At 52.9% G+C, this 14,776-nt stretch overlaps 1 protein-coding gene across 1 annotated transcript in view; it reads right to left on the bottom strand.

Moving 5' to 3' along the window:
- Window positions 1-12,697, bottom strand: part of LOC131205420 (calmodulin) — a 25,031-nt gene extending 12,334 nt beyond the window's left edge. The window contains exons 1-2 of the mRNA XM_058197506.1: window positions 12,233-12,697; window positions 6,083-6,257 (exon numbers count right to left, since the gene is read on the bottom strand). Of these exons, the coding sequence (XP_058053489.1) occupies window positions 6,083-6,257; window positions 12,233-12,235 (178 nt within the window). The 5' untranslated portion in view covers window positions 12,236-12,697. The remainder of the gene's footprint in view (window positions 1-6,082; window positions 6,258-12,232) is intronic.
- Between the last annotated feature and the right edge of the window lie 2,079 nt (window positions 12,698-14,776).

The following is a 14,776-nucleotide window of genomic DNA, read 5'->3' as shown; positions in this document are numbered from 1 at the left end:
AGAAAGGGAGAGAAAGAGAACAAGAGAGAGAGAGAGAGAGAGCGAGAAAGAAAGAGAGAGATAGCAATTTAGCGCATTTTTTCTTTCCCCTTTCCCCACTGTGATTCACTTGGCCGTACACTTAGAGAATGGCCAAAGAGTATATTTCACAGAACAGAATGCGACCAGTTTTTGTCATCCATGTCAGAGTGATTATTTCGCCCGAACACGGCTATACTCAGAAATGCGAAAGTATTACACTTGCCCCAAAACCCAAAAAGGAATTTCAAAGACGGAAACAAGGAGACAGGACGAAGTCTGTCGGGGCAGCTAGTTCTGTTATAAGTACCATTGGTGATTAGAGAATCTTCAGACTACTCCGAGGGCAGAATCCTGCCACAGATCAGTGCGTTTTTGATAAACCAGAGCTCATAAAAGCCTCGGGGTGGTGCATGGTGCAACAAAGGCGAAAAAAGAACGTTGAATGCAACAAAAACCAACATCGCAAAACTCGTTATCCTCCTGGCGGGAAGCGCTGGAGCTTCCCAAATCGGCCCCGAGCCATACGCACACGGCAGAGTTGCTCGTAATTAAAATCATCCCACGAAACCAACTTCCTGAAAGTTTCCGCTTCGAACGGGGTCGCCTTGTTTGTCCTTCCCGGTACATCATCATCGCCTCTCGCTAGGCCCCAAGTACTGATAATTACAGGGCCATAGTTTGGGGCCAGTTTTTATGCCGCGCGAGTGATGACGTAAATTAGATGTCGAAAGTGGTTCGGTGCGCTCATAAGCCCGAGAGAGTCAACCGATGATGGCCTCTTTCGGTTGCATTATTTTCAACTACTTCCGAAACACACACCCCTTATTTTGTTTGGCCCCTTTTTTCAGGGTTCCCTAGAAAAGGATGCCACAATAATGTGCGCTCCGTTTTAGACTGCCTATAAACCATCCTTAACCCTCCTTCGGGTCGCTTTTATTCAATTTTTTGGTACATTACTTCATTTCGGCACAACGGAGCACATAGCACAGGTCGTAAATAACTCCTAAAGGGAGTGAAAACAGTTTCAAGACCAACACACATGCACCACCATCCATTGTCCTTTGGGGCGCGCGTCCCGTCGGGTGTCGGGCGTCGGGTTGGCTAAAGAAAGTGAAGATCAAACCGCCGCATTTTCGCTCCGCAATTCCCCATTCGCCCCAAACAAACGCCAATTTTTCTTCACCATCCTTGGGACCGGCGATAGGATGGTGACCATTTTTTACCCAGAGCTTGTTGTTTGGCAAATTACGGCGCCAATTTTCACATGGTTGTGGTACACGCGCCTTATAAAGTGTGGGTAACTCATTCGGTGTACGAAGACTGATGGGGGGCGCCCCCAAGTGGTTTCCGAAATTGAACGTTGTCGTCGTGACGGGCCAAAGAAATGGCCCCCAGCCCAAGTAGGAGAGCGACAGGAATTTGTTATGGCGGAACAAGCACACCGGAAGCGGATCTAGCCATTTTTTCCTAATTCCAGTCCATCAATTCATTCACCTCCGGAGTTACCACATCCACCCAGCCCGCCCAACCCGACCTGAGGTTAGGGACCGTTTCCCAATGATTTCATTTACTCAGGACCAGGCGCGCTCAGGACCGAATTGACACAAACCATGAAGTTTCGGGTTTCCCAAACTCATTACCACAATGGCGCCACACGAAGGCCCAAGGCGCGTTTTCCTTCGACGCTCGGCCGATTTTATCGACCCAAACAACTCACCAAGGGACCAAGAATCCAAGACGACATTGTCGTCGTCGTCGTCGTCGTCGGGGGCCGTATAAATGGAGCGACCCTGGCTGGGCTCACGTTGGCGAGAAGGCAAAATGAGGCCATCGGCATCGGAGAATTGGATCAAGTTGGGAAGCGGAGCGTCACAGACAGACGACCAACCGACCGACCGCCCAACCGTGCCCTGGAGGGTAAGGTAGCCAGGCAGCTGTCAGTACCAGCAAGAAAAGCCGGAACGAGGACTCGGGAACTACAATGTTATATTGTTGGTGGGTTGTTGTAGCTGCCGACAACCGAATACTAACTCTACCATAAGCGCTGCTGGCAATAATAGCCGTTAAAATATCTACAAAATATGTAGATCGTAAAAATTTGAATGCGAACTGCGTCATTCCGTCCCTGGGAATATACGGTTGGCCAGGGGGGTCCCAGAGCGAGCAGCAGTAATGTGTCTGTCTGGCGTCTGCCGTTCGCGTGGAATCGATGGAGGCGCCCAGTTGCCTTGCGACAGTGCGGAAAAATGGACAAAAAATCTTGGACGCTATCGCAAGACCCCATCAATGGCGCTGGAGCTGGATGTCGGTTCTTCGGATTTCTTGGAACAACTCGCACTCAACGTCAAATAAGACAAAGAGCCGAAAAAAGGGAGGCCATTTACATCAGAAACCGCCAGGATCACGACCAGGCAGGCGGAGAGTCCTTGACGTCCGAACCCAACCACCAATGCTGGGGGGGGGGGCTCGAAAAAGGTCTCATCAATTGAAGTTTTCGGCTGTCATCGAACGAAGATTGAGAGGACGGCCACCCACCGCCAGGGGATTCATGCCATCATTCTCGGGGTTTCGCGGGGCCCAGAGTCGTTAGTCGCTACGTGGTGTGTTCCGTTCCGTCCCGTAACGTGTCAACAAGGACTTTCGGCGCGCGCTCCCTTATTCTTTCCCGTCCCGACCGAGAGAAAGAGAGTCCGAAGGGCTGTGGGGTGGTCGCGTCCTGGACCTGGTTTCCTTGTTCCATATTACGCCCGAATGCAGCGGTGCGCGGTTTATTGCGCAGATCCGTCCCACGCTACACACCTTAAAATGAAGATAGAAAAAACGGAAGGAAAAGGCACACAGGCACAGTTTGTTGTCGTCGTAGGACCCCCGTCGTGCCGCGCTTTTAACTTCGAGAGCCCTCAACACAACTCAACACCAAAGGAAAAAGCTTTTCGCTCCTTCTTTTCGACAGAGATAGAGAGAGAGTTCACCCTGATACCCTTCCGCGAACTCCGACTCGGACCCCCTTGAGGGGTGGTGTTGGTTGAAGGTCTAGAGCTTTCGCTGAGCGGTTTAGCTGGAGCGCCATCTACCTCCTGGTGCTCCTGGTGGATGACAGATCCCACTCTGGACCAGGGTCTCTCTCCCTGAGACCAGGAGCGTGCGCACAAAATACCGTTCGCTTTACTGTGTGCGTGTCCAAGTCCAGTGTTCTAAGTTCCGCTACTGCGGTGCTACCGTCGCGAGGGGCGGCTATCCCCCGGTTCGGGAAAACGGCGATCGATATTCGGCTCTGCCCGAGCTTCCAGATCTTTCCGCAACCGTCGCTACCGGAAGGCGGCACACACTGTTGCTTCACTCTCGAATAATGTGAGTGTGGTGGCGTGTCCCGAAAAGTTCCCTCTAAACCACCCGCGACTTCGGGTCTGTGATAAGGATCGCAATTTCCTCCGCGTGGCCGCCGTGTTGGTAGAATTTTCATCCGCATTTCCTGGGCTCCCTCTTTCGAAGCGGAAGGCACAGCATATATTGCCACAATTACCTTGTGGAAACGAGGCCACACACCAACACACCGGGGCGGAGTGCGCACAACGAGGAAAAGCACTAAAAGGAATTAGTTCCGGTGGTGTGCGATCCCCACGATGAGCAAACACACGACCGACCGGCAGCAAGACAAAAGGCGCTCTTGTGCTCTTCTCCTAAAATGGGAGGAACGTGGAAGAAAATTTACATACATCATCAACGCGCGGCCTGCCTGCCGTGAGCCGTGTGACCCGGTCTCTCCAAAGGGCGGTGGCTTTAACGGTGAAAATGGGAACACGAAAAAAGGGAACTCAAATATGTGGTCTGGGGGCCTACCTGGGAGCACAGGCACAGTGACTGGATCGCCCATGGGACACACCGGAGAGAGTGCGGCGCAAATGAAGCACTGTTACACAAAAGCTGCTACAAATTGCATGACAAATGTAAAATTGGTCGTAGCCTAAGCCGCGCCGGATCCTTCCAGATCCTTGCAGCGCAGCGTTCGGACACAGCCAGCGGGCGAGACAATCCGAAAACAGCGGCATCATGCTTTCAGAAATGGCCAATGGGCGCGCAGCGCACGATGGATAAATATATTCACTCGGAGAAAAAAGGACTTCCTCTTTGGGCGCACAGCACATCATGCAAATATGGTGACAATGGCGCGTCCATTCGATGGAAACCGGGGCGCCAGTCGGCCGGCCGAGGCCGCCTTTTATGAAAGTCATGTTGGGAGCATAGAATAATAGCGCAGATGGTGATCGGGCAAAAAACGGAACCAGCCCCCCCGCAATGACAAGGGATAAATGTAATCAGAAAAAAACGGCACCACGGACAATTACAACACGAAGGACAACGAAGCTGACGGATAATGATGATGCAGGGGCGCCCAAAAAATTGGATGGCCAGCACACCCCGCAACGTACAATATAATGAGAACAAATTGATCCCATTTGTAAGTCTTGGGGCCTGCGTGCCGAGTCGAGTGAGAACTTGTGCTGTCTACTGAATTGACTCCCCACGCGAAAGATTAACGAAAGTATTATCTCCTTTCTGGTGATCTCCTCTTTTTTGGAAGGGATACCCGTCACGCTGGGTTGGAAATGATATGCTGAGCGCATCCTTTTTGGGGAACGCGCAAAAAACAATTAGTCCTAATTCCTTGTCCGCATCGGCCCATAAATAAACTGTCTCCGGGTAAGAGATAAGCCCCCGGGCCCCGCGTAGTGAAAGGTACGGCCGCCCGGGTTGTGAAAAATGGTGTGCCATTACAGCAGGTTAGTAACGGAACGGACAATTTACCCGGTGATCCAAATACACAAACTTTAGCAGTTCATACATCATGCCAGGAACTCAAAACGATCTTCGATCGGCCATTAGGATGGGCGTGATGATGGCTCGAAGAACGATGGCACCTCCACCAATCATTAGCCTTAAATGAACGACAAAAAGTTATTAGCTTGTGTCCGCGACTCGATCCGTTTTTATAAAAGCCATTAGCCGCTGGGCACCGGGGTCACAACAACCTAGCCCAGAGCCCAGCTCTAAGTTCCCCACGCTCTCAACGTGTTCGACTTTTTCAATTAACCGAAGCTCGAAATAAAGCGGCCCGTAATTTATTCGGGTTCGTTTCGTGTTGAAGGACATTGGATTATACAATCCAATTACCCGGAGAAGTTTGGTGGCTGCATTCATATTCATCGACCAATCGAGGCGCGGCTCCTCGGTTCCTCGGGCGGTGTTCGATTCGATCGATCCATTCGGTTGGGATTAACTTTTTCGTGGCGGCTTTCTGTGGCCCGTCCAGACCACCAGTGCAGCAGTACGCCCGCCACGAAGGCAGCTCGTCAACCGGAAACGACTTCAGCAGCACAGAGAATCAGAGTTCCCCAAGACAGGAAGGGACCGAGTGGAGACGGAGCTGCGGGTGTGATATTATGACCTTTGGCGCCATAAAACCTCGCCCAAAAGTGGAAGCACCAACCCTGATTAGGGGTGGTGCGCTATCGAAGGTCATCATCAACATCACGGTCAGCACCTCGCTCTGCCGCCAAGAGTCAGTGTTCTGCACAACAATCCGGAGGTCGACCTCCGTTCGGCGGGGGGAAAGTAATTTGAATCTGATGGTCGAACCTTTCGGGGGTGGTGATGATTAATGTTTCTTTGGCGTGTATCGCAAACGATCACCGTGCGCGTGCACGTGCACCCAGAAGCAAGAATCCAGGAAATTCAATACCAAGGAGCTGTTTCTTCAATCACAAAACATCGTGTTTTCGGCACTGGGGGGCCTTGTTCGTGGTTTTGTTACGAAAGCAGCAAAAGGTTCAGTACTGTGTATTGACTCTTCCCTGTTCCGCTCACTGCGAGGGACTTATGACCCACTGTTCTAGGAGTCAACAGCGGGACACAGATTTATTTTCGCCTAAAGGTTCGCACATCACAAGCCACGCTCTTTTTGGTGATAATTAATAAATAATAGTCGCAATGTTTAGCGAGATCATTAGCAACCAGACGATAATGGTGCCGTCGAGCTCTAATTGACAAAAGTTGAACTTACCGTCCGCGTCGACTTCGTTGATCATGTCTTGCAGTTCTGCTTCTGTGGGGTTCTGGCCTAGCGATCGCATAACGGTGCCTAACTCCTTGGTCGTGATTGTGCCATCACCGTCCTTGTCGAAGAGCGAGAACGCTTCTTTGAATTCGGCAATCTGTTCTTCCGTAAGTTGATCGGCCTGGAAAAAAATAAGAGAGAAGAGAGTTGATGGTCAGTGCTCGTGTTTTGATGCCCACCACTTTAAGGCGTATTTGTGTCGAAGATCACCACCCGGGACCAACGGGGTTCTACAATCACCAGTACCTTGGATAATGCGCGTAGCAAACATGATCGAGTGATGGGAAAGACGATCTATCAACCCTTTCCGGACCATCACCGGATGCGAGCGTGAACTTCCCAATGCTCGAGTTCCATTATTTTCGAAAAAATATGAGATATTTACACTAAACAGACTTGAGCCAGCCAAAAAGGTAAGAAACAACGGAGCTTCTGCGCGTGACCGCTCGGGGGGTCATGGGCGCGCAACTAATTAATTTGATACCTGGAAGGGAACAATTTAACTTCCGGGCACACAGTTTGTATCACCGTGCTGAAGGCCATCTTGACGAGCTCCCCAAGTCTTTCCCACCACCACCACCACCACCGCAGACACGTGAGAATTAATTTCCAAAATAACAAAAACAAAGCACAACTACCCTCTTCCGCCTGGGAGCCTGTCTGTGGCCGCCACAAATTGGAAACAGATTTATTACAGTTCCGTCCCGCCGCAAACCGGGATCTGGGGTCTGACGCTCGAGAAAACCGAGCGGGCAATAAAATCATTATGACCCCAGCAACACACGGGCACCGGCACCGAGGGCATCCCGGGGCGTATCTTTGGAAAAACAAACGATGTCATCAATCAAAGCGGGAACGGAGAAAGGGGCCAACAATTTTCCATTTCTTGCGCGAAAGAGGCACCCGGGCGGACACGGTTGATGCAAAATACCACCACACGGCCGCTTGCGGTGTAGGAAGTACCGTTACGGGCGACAAGTTATTTGAGAATCATTAAACATTATTTATATGCATACCCCATCACACCATTGCTGGCCCGCCCGGGGGCCGGATGAAGGCCCACGGTGTGTGCTACATACTTTTCGCTAAGGGGACAGACCGGTGAGAGCTCACGTGGTCTCTGCGCGATAGACTGGGAGGAGCGCACGGGCAGGGCTCATCAATAAATGTTGGCTGGCGGCGGCTGGTGCCTCATCGATAGCCGACCGTGGAGCAACTTTTCCTATCAATCAACCCGGCGTAAAACCGGCCCCGTGCACTGGTTTGGCCACAATCTTCCTAGCTGCAGACGCCCCGCCGGATAGATAATTCCGCGTCGTGATTTGATACAAAAATTATCCTAACAAATCATTGTGTCAATCAAATCAGCTACAGCGTTCCGTGTCCCCCCAGAGTACTCTCTTCCGGGACTAGGCTGGCTGAACGCTGCCTGAACCCTTTCTGGCCTATCCAACGCCCCTCGTGCTCGTGTTTTTCGCAGTGTTTTCACACTTGGTTACGCCGCAATAACACCAGGAATGCAGCAGCCGCAGCGACGCACAACAATCTACTGGTGCTGGCCGAGAGAGTGGCGCCAATGATTTGACATCACAAAAAGAAACGATGAACAACTCCACGACTTTTGGAAAGAGCGCCACCGCGACCAAGGCATGTGTCACACGGTTTAGAGTGACACATTCGCTGCACGCGCACCACACTTTGGTCCATAACCCGCGGGCCCGCGGGGACGGGCACCAACCGATCTCACATTGCAATGTTTCACAGAGCATCTCAACACTCTCGCTTCTCGCGCGCGGTTCGTGTGAATTTGATCTTTAATGTCATGCATGAGACGCCGCCGTGCTGTCCGCTGACTCACTGGTCGCTGTCGCGGTCGTCGTGAAAATCACGTTCCTTGTCGATAAAATGGTGACGCGACGTCTGGGCTGTTGTTACACAACCTCACCAGACACAGGAGAGGTGCACGCAGCATATAAAATATTGAACCGCCGCCCGGTGTGCCGATTATCTCCTATCCCGGCCGTTTATCTAATCAAGACACATTCCGGACACATTTAAATCAGCCACAACAAAGTGTGTATGGCGCGTCGAGGGAATAACAACGAGGTCAACAGCAAGGTCTTTGAAGTGTTTATAAAACATGGAGCATCCAGCAACATTCGCTACAATCCCACCCGAACCCCCTAATTGGGCACACATTCGACACGCAAACACGTCATTAGGTTTTGCGCTGACATCCGATGCCAAAGCATAGACACCTCATTAGCAATCAATACTTTTCTCGCCGCAGAAACCGCGACTGGATCGCCTGCACCTCCATGGAACTCTCCCCAGCCCCAGTGCGGTTGGCAGGTGGTTCCTTCGTTGTGTTGGCGGCCGCCGGCCTAGCATGCACTCTTGGATTCTACGGAACAAGATTTTGATGTTTCTGCTGGCCCCGGCGAATGTTGCATTTTGACGAACACACGAGCCCCCCGAAATTACAATGCACCGCAGCAAAGTTCAACATGTGCTTTCTCTGTCCGGCCGGACAAACAGTGCAGCGGCAGCAGCAGTAGCAACAGTGGCGTGTGGAGGACGACGACCACAACGCAACCCGCCCGGCGCGGCCGGCGAAAATCGAAAATACATTTCACCTAAAAAACAACCGCTATACACACGCAGCTCTCCTCGGCGGACCGGCATAAAACCGCACACCGTAACGCCGGTGGCCGGCCGGCCGGCTGGCGGGCTGGCCCGGCCCACTGGTGGCGCATACAAAACACCTTCTCCTTCTCTAATGGCCGTCGTGTTGGAAGGTGTCCCAAAAATAACATTCCAACACAGCAGCACCAGTGCAGCACGGGTCCTGTGTTTTTGCGCTCCGCTTCGAAAACCGGCGTCCACACGCAGCAAGGAGTGCAGCAACCCGAACACGACTCTTTTTCCTGGGGAGCAGAACGCACCATCACAGCGCACTGCACTCCCGGGTTGACAAGATTTTAGCTCCCCGAGAAAACACGGCGATGACTCCCGCCGTGGCGCTCTGCCGTTGGAACCCGAGGTATTCCGCGTGACGGCACCCGATCAATTCTCCTACAAGAACAACAAAAATGGTAATTTAAAATAAAACATATTATCAGTATATGGATGGTCACCGGAGATTGCTATATTGTTGTGCAACATTGGCCATTCCTTGGATTCCTCCTGTGGGGTCCAATGAACCTTAGGGACCATGGCAGCATGTTTACACTTTACCCGACCCCCACACGAAAATACCCCATCTCGTTTGCATAATGGACAGAGCGCGGAGGTTAATTACCACAGAACGCCGCCAGTTGTCCAGTTATTATGCTGAGGCCCCATTATACGTTGAATAATTCCTGTTATGTCATCAGGGCATCCTCGGCCCCGACTATCTTTGCCGAATTTGGGTCATCTATCGATCTGCCGCCTTCGTTTAATGGCACAACGGCACCCCTAGACCTGGAACATCTGGCCCGGTTTTTGGGGCCTCGCCTTGATTAGTGTCCGCTTCCATCCGGAAAGGAAACTTTCTTCTTCCGGTGCCGTTTTGGAGTGGACTTCCTCTTCACGACCACCAGTATGTGAGGGTGTCCAGGGCGCACGGGTGGACATGAAACACAATTCTATCATCGTTCTAATTGGATTTTGTGCGCCTTTCTACGTCCAGCTACAGGTACGTTATACGCCGGCAAGACATATGGGACGGAGCGACTCCGTTTCCTCTGCACCATTAATTGTCACACGAGGACCGTGGGGGGGACCTGTCAGTGCTACTGTTACGCGGTCGTCTTCCGGGAGTGGACACCGAAGGCTAGAACCTGCAAACATGTTGTTGACTGACCTGACGAGAATGGCATAATTGTAATCTAATTTACACCTCGGCGAGAGGTGGGTTCGAAAAACCCCCGGCCACGGGGCGAAGAACCGGGGAGGAAGTGAGCCATAAATTGAGAGAGCGGACCGACGGTCCAGAAATGGCTTCCGTTTCGAAGCCTGGGTGCGGCCTCTGAAATGTGCTTTAGCGAACCATAAATAATTGAATATATGGACATGTTAAATTCAATTGAATCTTCATTACACTCTCGGCCTCGACTGGCCTCGTTTTGTGGTTCTCTCATGGAACGCAAAATGTCGGATCGGCGGATGCAGCCTCTGCAGTCCAAAATCCAAAATGGTCAATCTCAAACTCTGAACGGATGCCACGGACATTAGCGGAAGGACTTTGTTGACCGGCCGTCTCCCTCCGCAGGTGAACCGGATTCAAGCGCGGCAACGCTCTCGGGTCGTTCGGATTTCGATGCTGCTGTGCCGGAGAGGCGCGGCCAAGCGGCGACAGTTCTTTTCGAAAATTTGATCCAACCCAACGGCCACCAGAGCCCAGCTCCTCGCCGGATGAGAGTGCGTCAGTTCTCTGCAAAATCAGTTCGGAGGTTTCTCTCTCTCTCCACACATCCGAAACCCGGTTTTCGCGGTGCTCACGCGCGCGCTCTTTGCTGGCCAACGGCAAATTTGCGAGTTTAAAATCCGGCTACGGGAGAAACCCCCGATTCTCACGCCCCACCGGGGGGGGGAACTCAACACGTAGTTCGTCGTCGTCGGCCAGGCGATCCAAGAAAGGGTTTCGATTCGTAATCACTTCGCTGCTCCGCGGACCAATGGCGCACGGCGACGATGGCCAAAGAAGGCACGAGACGAAGCGACGCGCAGGTGTGTGCCTCAGCGACAAATAAAGATGAGAGCGCCCCGATCAAGGCCCCTTCGCCGGAATGGCAACCACTTTTTCGCAACACATTCCGCCGCTCGTCATTCGCTCTTGCTGCTGCACGCACACATCGATGCACGCGCGCGCGCGCATTTCCTCTATTGTGCGTTGCGTTAATCTGCGGCGATCAATCGAGCGGCGGTGCGCTGTCACCACTACACAGACACCCGATCCGATAAAGGGAGAGCAAGAGAGCAGAAAACCCGCAATGCGGTAAAACAAGCGCCCCGGAGAAGCGCGCGCGGCTCTCTCCCGCCGCCGTGGGGCGCTCTCTCTCCGAGCGAATCGCCGCGTTGCAGCAGAGAGAGAGAAACGGGGTGACTATAAAACGCACTAACACCAACACGCCAATCAATTAGCGAGAGATGAAGTCAAGCCATGCGCGCTCTCGCGGGCAAAAAATGACAGCATTTCTCGCTCTCGCTCGCGGTGGAAGAACACGGTGAGAAAAAAAAGTGAAGAACAGCCAGCGGCAGCAGCCGCGCGAGTGACGAATCCAATAAAACCCGGGCCGGGCCGCCGAGCGGCTCAAAAAGCGGTTCTCTGGTGCGTTTCTCCGGACGGAGCACAGTCCGGACTCATCAACCGTAAAGCGGCGCCGGGCAAAAAAGTGAGGTTAGAAAATGGGGCCCCCCACCACTATGGCGGTCGATGATTCACATGCAGCCTCTGCACACGACTCGATTTCCCTCTCGCTCTCCCTCTCTCTAGCTGTGGCCGATGGCAGCACCCCAAAGTCGCCTGTGACAAAGACGAGCACCCGGTAAAAGTAAACGTCACCATCAGGCCTGTTTTACGCACACATAGACCTCTTCTCGAAGCGCCACTGATAGTGTTGATCTGCCCCAAAATGGTGCTGCTGGCCCCAAAATCCCCAATGACGTGACGACCGTTGCTATGATGCTCCAAAAGAGCCCCCCATCAAAGACGCTGCTGCCACACCACCACCGGATGAACGCGGCGCAAAATGGAAACCGGACACATACACTCAAACGGGCGTGTATGTGTGCACGCGATTGCCCCTCAATTTTTGCGGATGCTGGTTCCGGGATGATAGTTGACCCGCGAACGCGGCGCTTGAAAAGTTTCCGGTAGCACCACTAAACTAAGCAACTTATCCACCAGCCCATGCACGAGCGTTTCGCCGACGATCCCGGAAATGGTGCCGGATGGTTCCAGTGCAGAAAAAACGAAACACGCAGGGGACGCGCTCTCTGCCGTGTGTGGCGTCCAGCATTTGCACGGCTTTTTGCACCCCCCCACCGATTCACTGCCCTGGCAACGCGCGCTAAAGTGAGTGGAACTTGGACCTGGCGGGGCATATTTACCATTTTGCTGCTAAAAAGGGTTGGTGTCTGCTGGCAAAAAACTGGCTGACGGCGGGCTGCGGCGGGCGCTGCTGGATACGAAGACGACGACGCTTGCTGCGAACTAGGACGACGGCTGCTAACTACTGCGGCTTACAATTTACTGCTTCCTTCGAGGGCTGCCTTGGCTCGCTCTCGCTCTCTCTCTCGCGAGCTCACGCTTCCGCTCTCTCACTGCTCGCGAGCGAATCAATCTCACCGAGAGCCCAATCGCACGCACACAACGCACTCGGCGGCTGCTTCCAACAGTTCGCTCACTCTCTCTCCCGTGCGAGATCACACGAAACGCACTCCGCACACTTACACTACCGAGCACCGAGTTTCGGTGACACGCGGAGCACGACAAAACACGGTCAAACAGATCTGCGGCCTGCGTGTACTACGATTGCTCTGTCGCGACGATACGCTTCGAACCTGCCAGGCTAACTAGAAAAAAAGCGGGGAAAAGACATAAAAATTTCACACCCAAACGTGTAGAAACGGTAGTAAACCGGGAAAATGGGGCGTAGAAAATTACGCGAGATTCGCGTTTCTTTTCTAAAGTTCACTCTCGGGTCTCTCTCTCGCTCGCGCTCACACTCTATCCCTCTCTCTCTCCCTCTCTCTTTGCAGTGATTTGATGCCTTCTAAGGAGAAAAGTTCACTTTGCTGTGTTAGCTACGAACAATTCCGAGCCGGAGTTTCCCTCGCCCATCAAGTCACCTAAGGCGAGACGAGCGAAAGCCGACCCGGAAAACTGTGCATCGAAAAGCCTTCGAACAAGCGTCGTGGCCTCCTGATATTCGTCCTTTATACCCTAATAGTAAACTTTTTAGCTGCTCCACTTTGCAGAAGACTCACGATAAACACGACACGGCACAGACTGGAGGACCTTTCACAGAACCGATTTCCACGGCGACTCACTTACAACTGGCTCTCGACTGACGCTCGACTACTAGATCTAGTGCACGGTGCCCGTAGCCCGAGGATCGCACTGCCGGGTCGTTGTGTGCGTGCCGTACTGGGAAAACCAACCAGCAGCTGTGTTGGTGTGCGTGCGTCGGGCAGCTCGGGAGATAGTAACGGCCGTCGTGCCCGGAGAAAAGACCGCAGTTTCCCGCAGGAAAACTCTGCGGTGGAAAATTTGTCTCTTGCGTTCTCTTCGCTATCACGTCTCTCGGTGTGTTATCAATCCCGCACTCTCTCTCTCTCTCTCGAGCGCGCACACACCACCACCAAAGGGGACAGCTTTTCTGTCTCTAAAAGCTGTACGCAACAGGACAAGCTTCCGAGAGAGAGAGGGAGAGAGAGAGAGCGCGATTGGCCCCAAAAGACGGGGCACTGCGCTGCGCTGCAAGTACACTTTGGGGCCCGCGCGCTATCCTGGCTGCAAGGTTTGACCCCGGTGCGCGCGTGTATGCGTACCGCGCGAACGTCGTCGTGTATTACTGCGCAGAAATGTCGCAATGCACACAAAAGTTCGCTTCCTTCTTTACATATTCGATAAAACAACGCTCGACGCGACGCGACTTTTGGGGCTCGTCCTCGCTGCGCTTCGGAGGCGCCTCCATCGTGCCGTGTTAACTTTGCGCCTCCATTCGAAGGCCCACCACCAATACCAACATCGGGCTGCCGAGGCCCGGAAAATGGGGATTGTAAACTAATAATAATAGTACCAACAGCCGTTCGGGGGAGGGTGGCGCTGGGAGCTAATAAACAGCCAGCGCCTTTTAGGGTTCATTGCGGTGGTTTGGGCGCCGAGTGCACCCACACGACCAAGCCGTGGCCACCTGACACACGCTGCGGTGCAGTAGCGATTCTCTTTCGCCCGAGCCTTCGCTGACGTCGTTCAACTTGACACACATACTGGCCACGTTGGGCTGGCAGCACTGCTGGGGCTTCCGGCGACGGCGGGGACGGTTACGCTAAAAGCTTCCCAGTGGCCCTTCCCAGGGAGCCGATCCCTGCGAAACAGGAGGGAGGCCTGTGCTCATGGTCAACGCGCGCTGGAAGGCTGGACCGCAATGTGCAGATGCAGCAGTGCAGAGATGGGCCGACCTCTGCATTCTAACGATGGCGCGATCCGGTGTGACATCGCAATCGATGCACCACCTGATTGGGGACCACACCACATTAGTGCCCCCCGCACGCCCCGTTACTACTGACCCCGCCCTATGATTGAGGGGTGATTGAGCAATCAAACGGGCGGCCAAGATACCTTGGTGATGGCCGGAGCTTGGGCTAAGTGATGATCGATCGGACACTATCGGTCTATAAACATTGTTAACAAGAATTACAACGGAGCACGTACGTCGGTGTTCAATAAATTCGGAGCCTCGAGTTCGTATCTAAGATCCAAACAGAGGGCGCAACTACAAGTCTAATTTTTTTTTTCAATCGATCACTTAATCCGTATTTTACAAGCCATTTAGTATCGACGTGTCACAATTCTATTTACACCCAACAAATCAAGTATCGTGCAGTGATTGATTTATTTTATTTTTGAAAGATTTTAAAGCAAAGGAA

The sequence above is a fragment of the Anopheles bellator genome, chromosome 1, assembly GCF_943735745.2.
Source record: "Anopheles bellator chromosome 1, idAnoBellAS_SP24_06.2, whole genome shotgun sequence".
Classification (NCBI taxonomy): domain Eukaryota; kingdom Metazoa; phylum Arthropoda; class Insecta; order Diptera; family Culicidae; genus Anopheles; species Anopheles bellator.
Note: the sequence above shows the minus strand (reverse complement) of the source record. Positions and strands in the feature narration are given on the sequence as shown.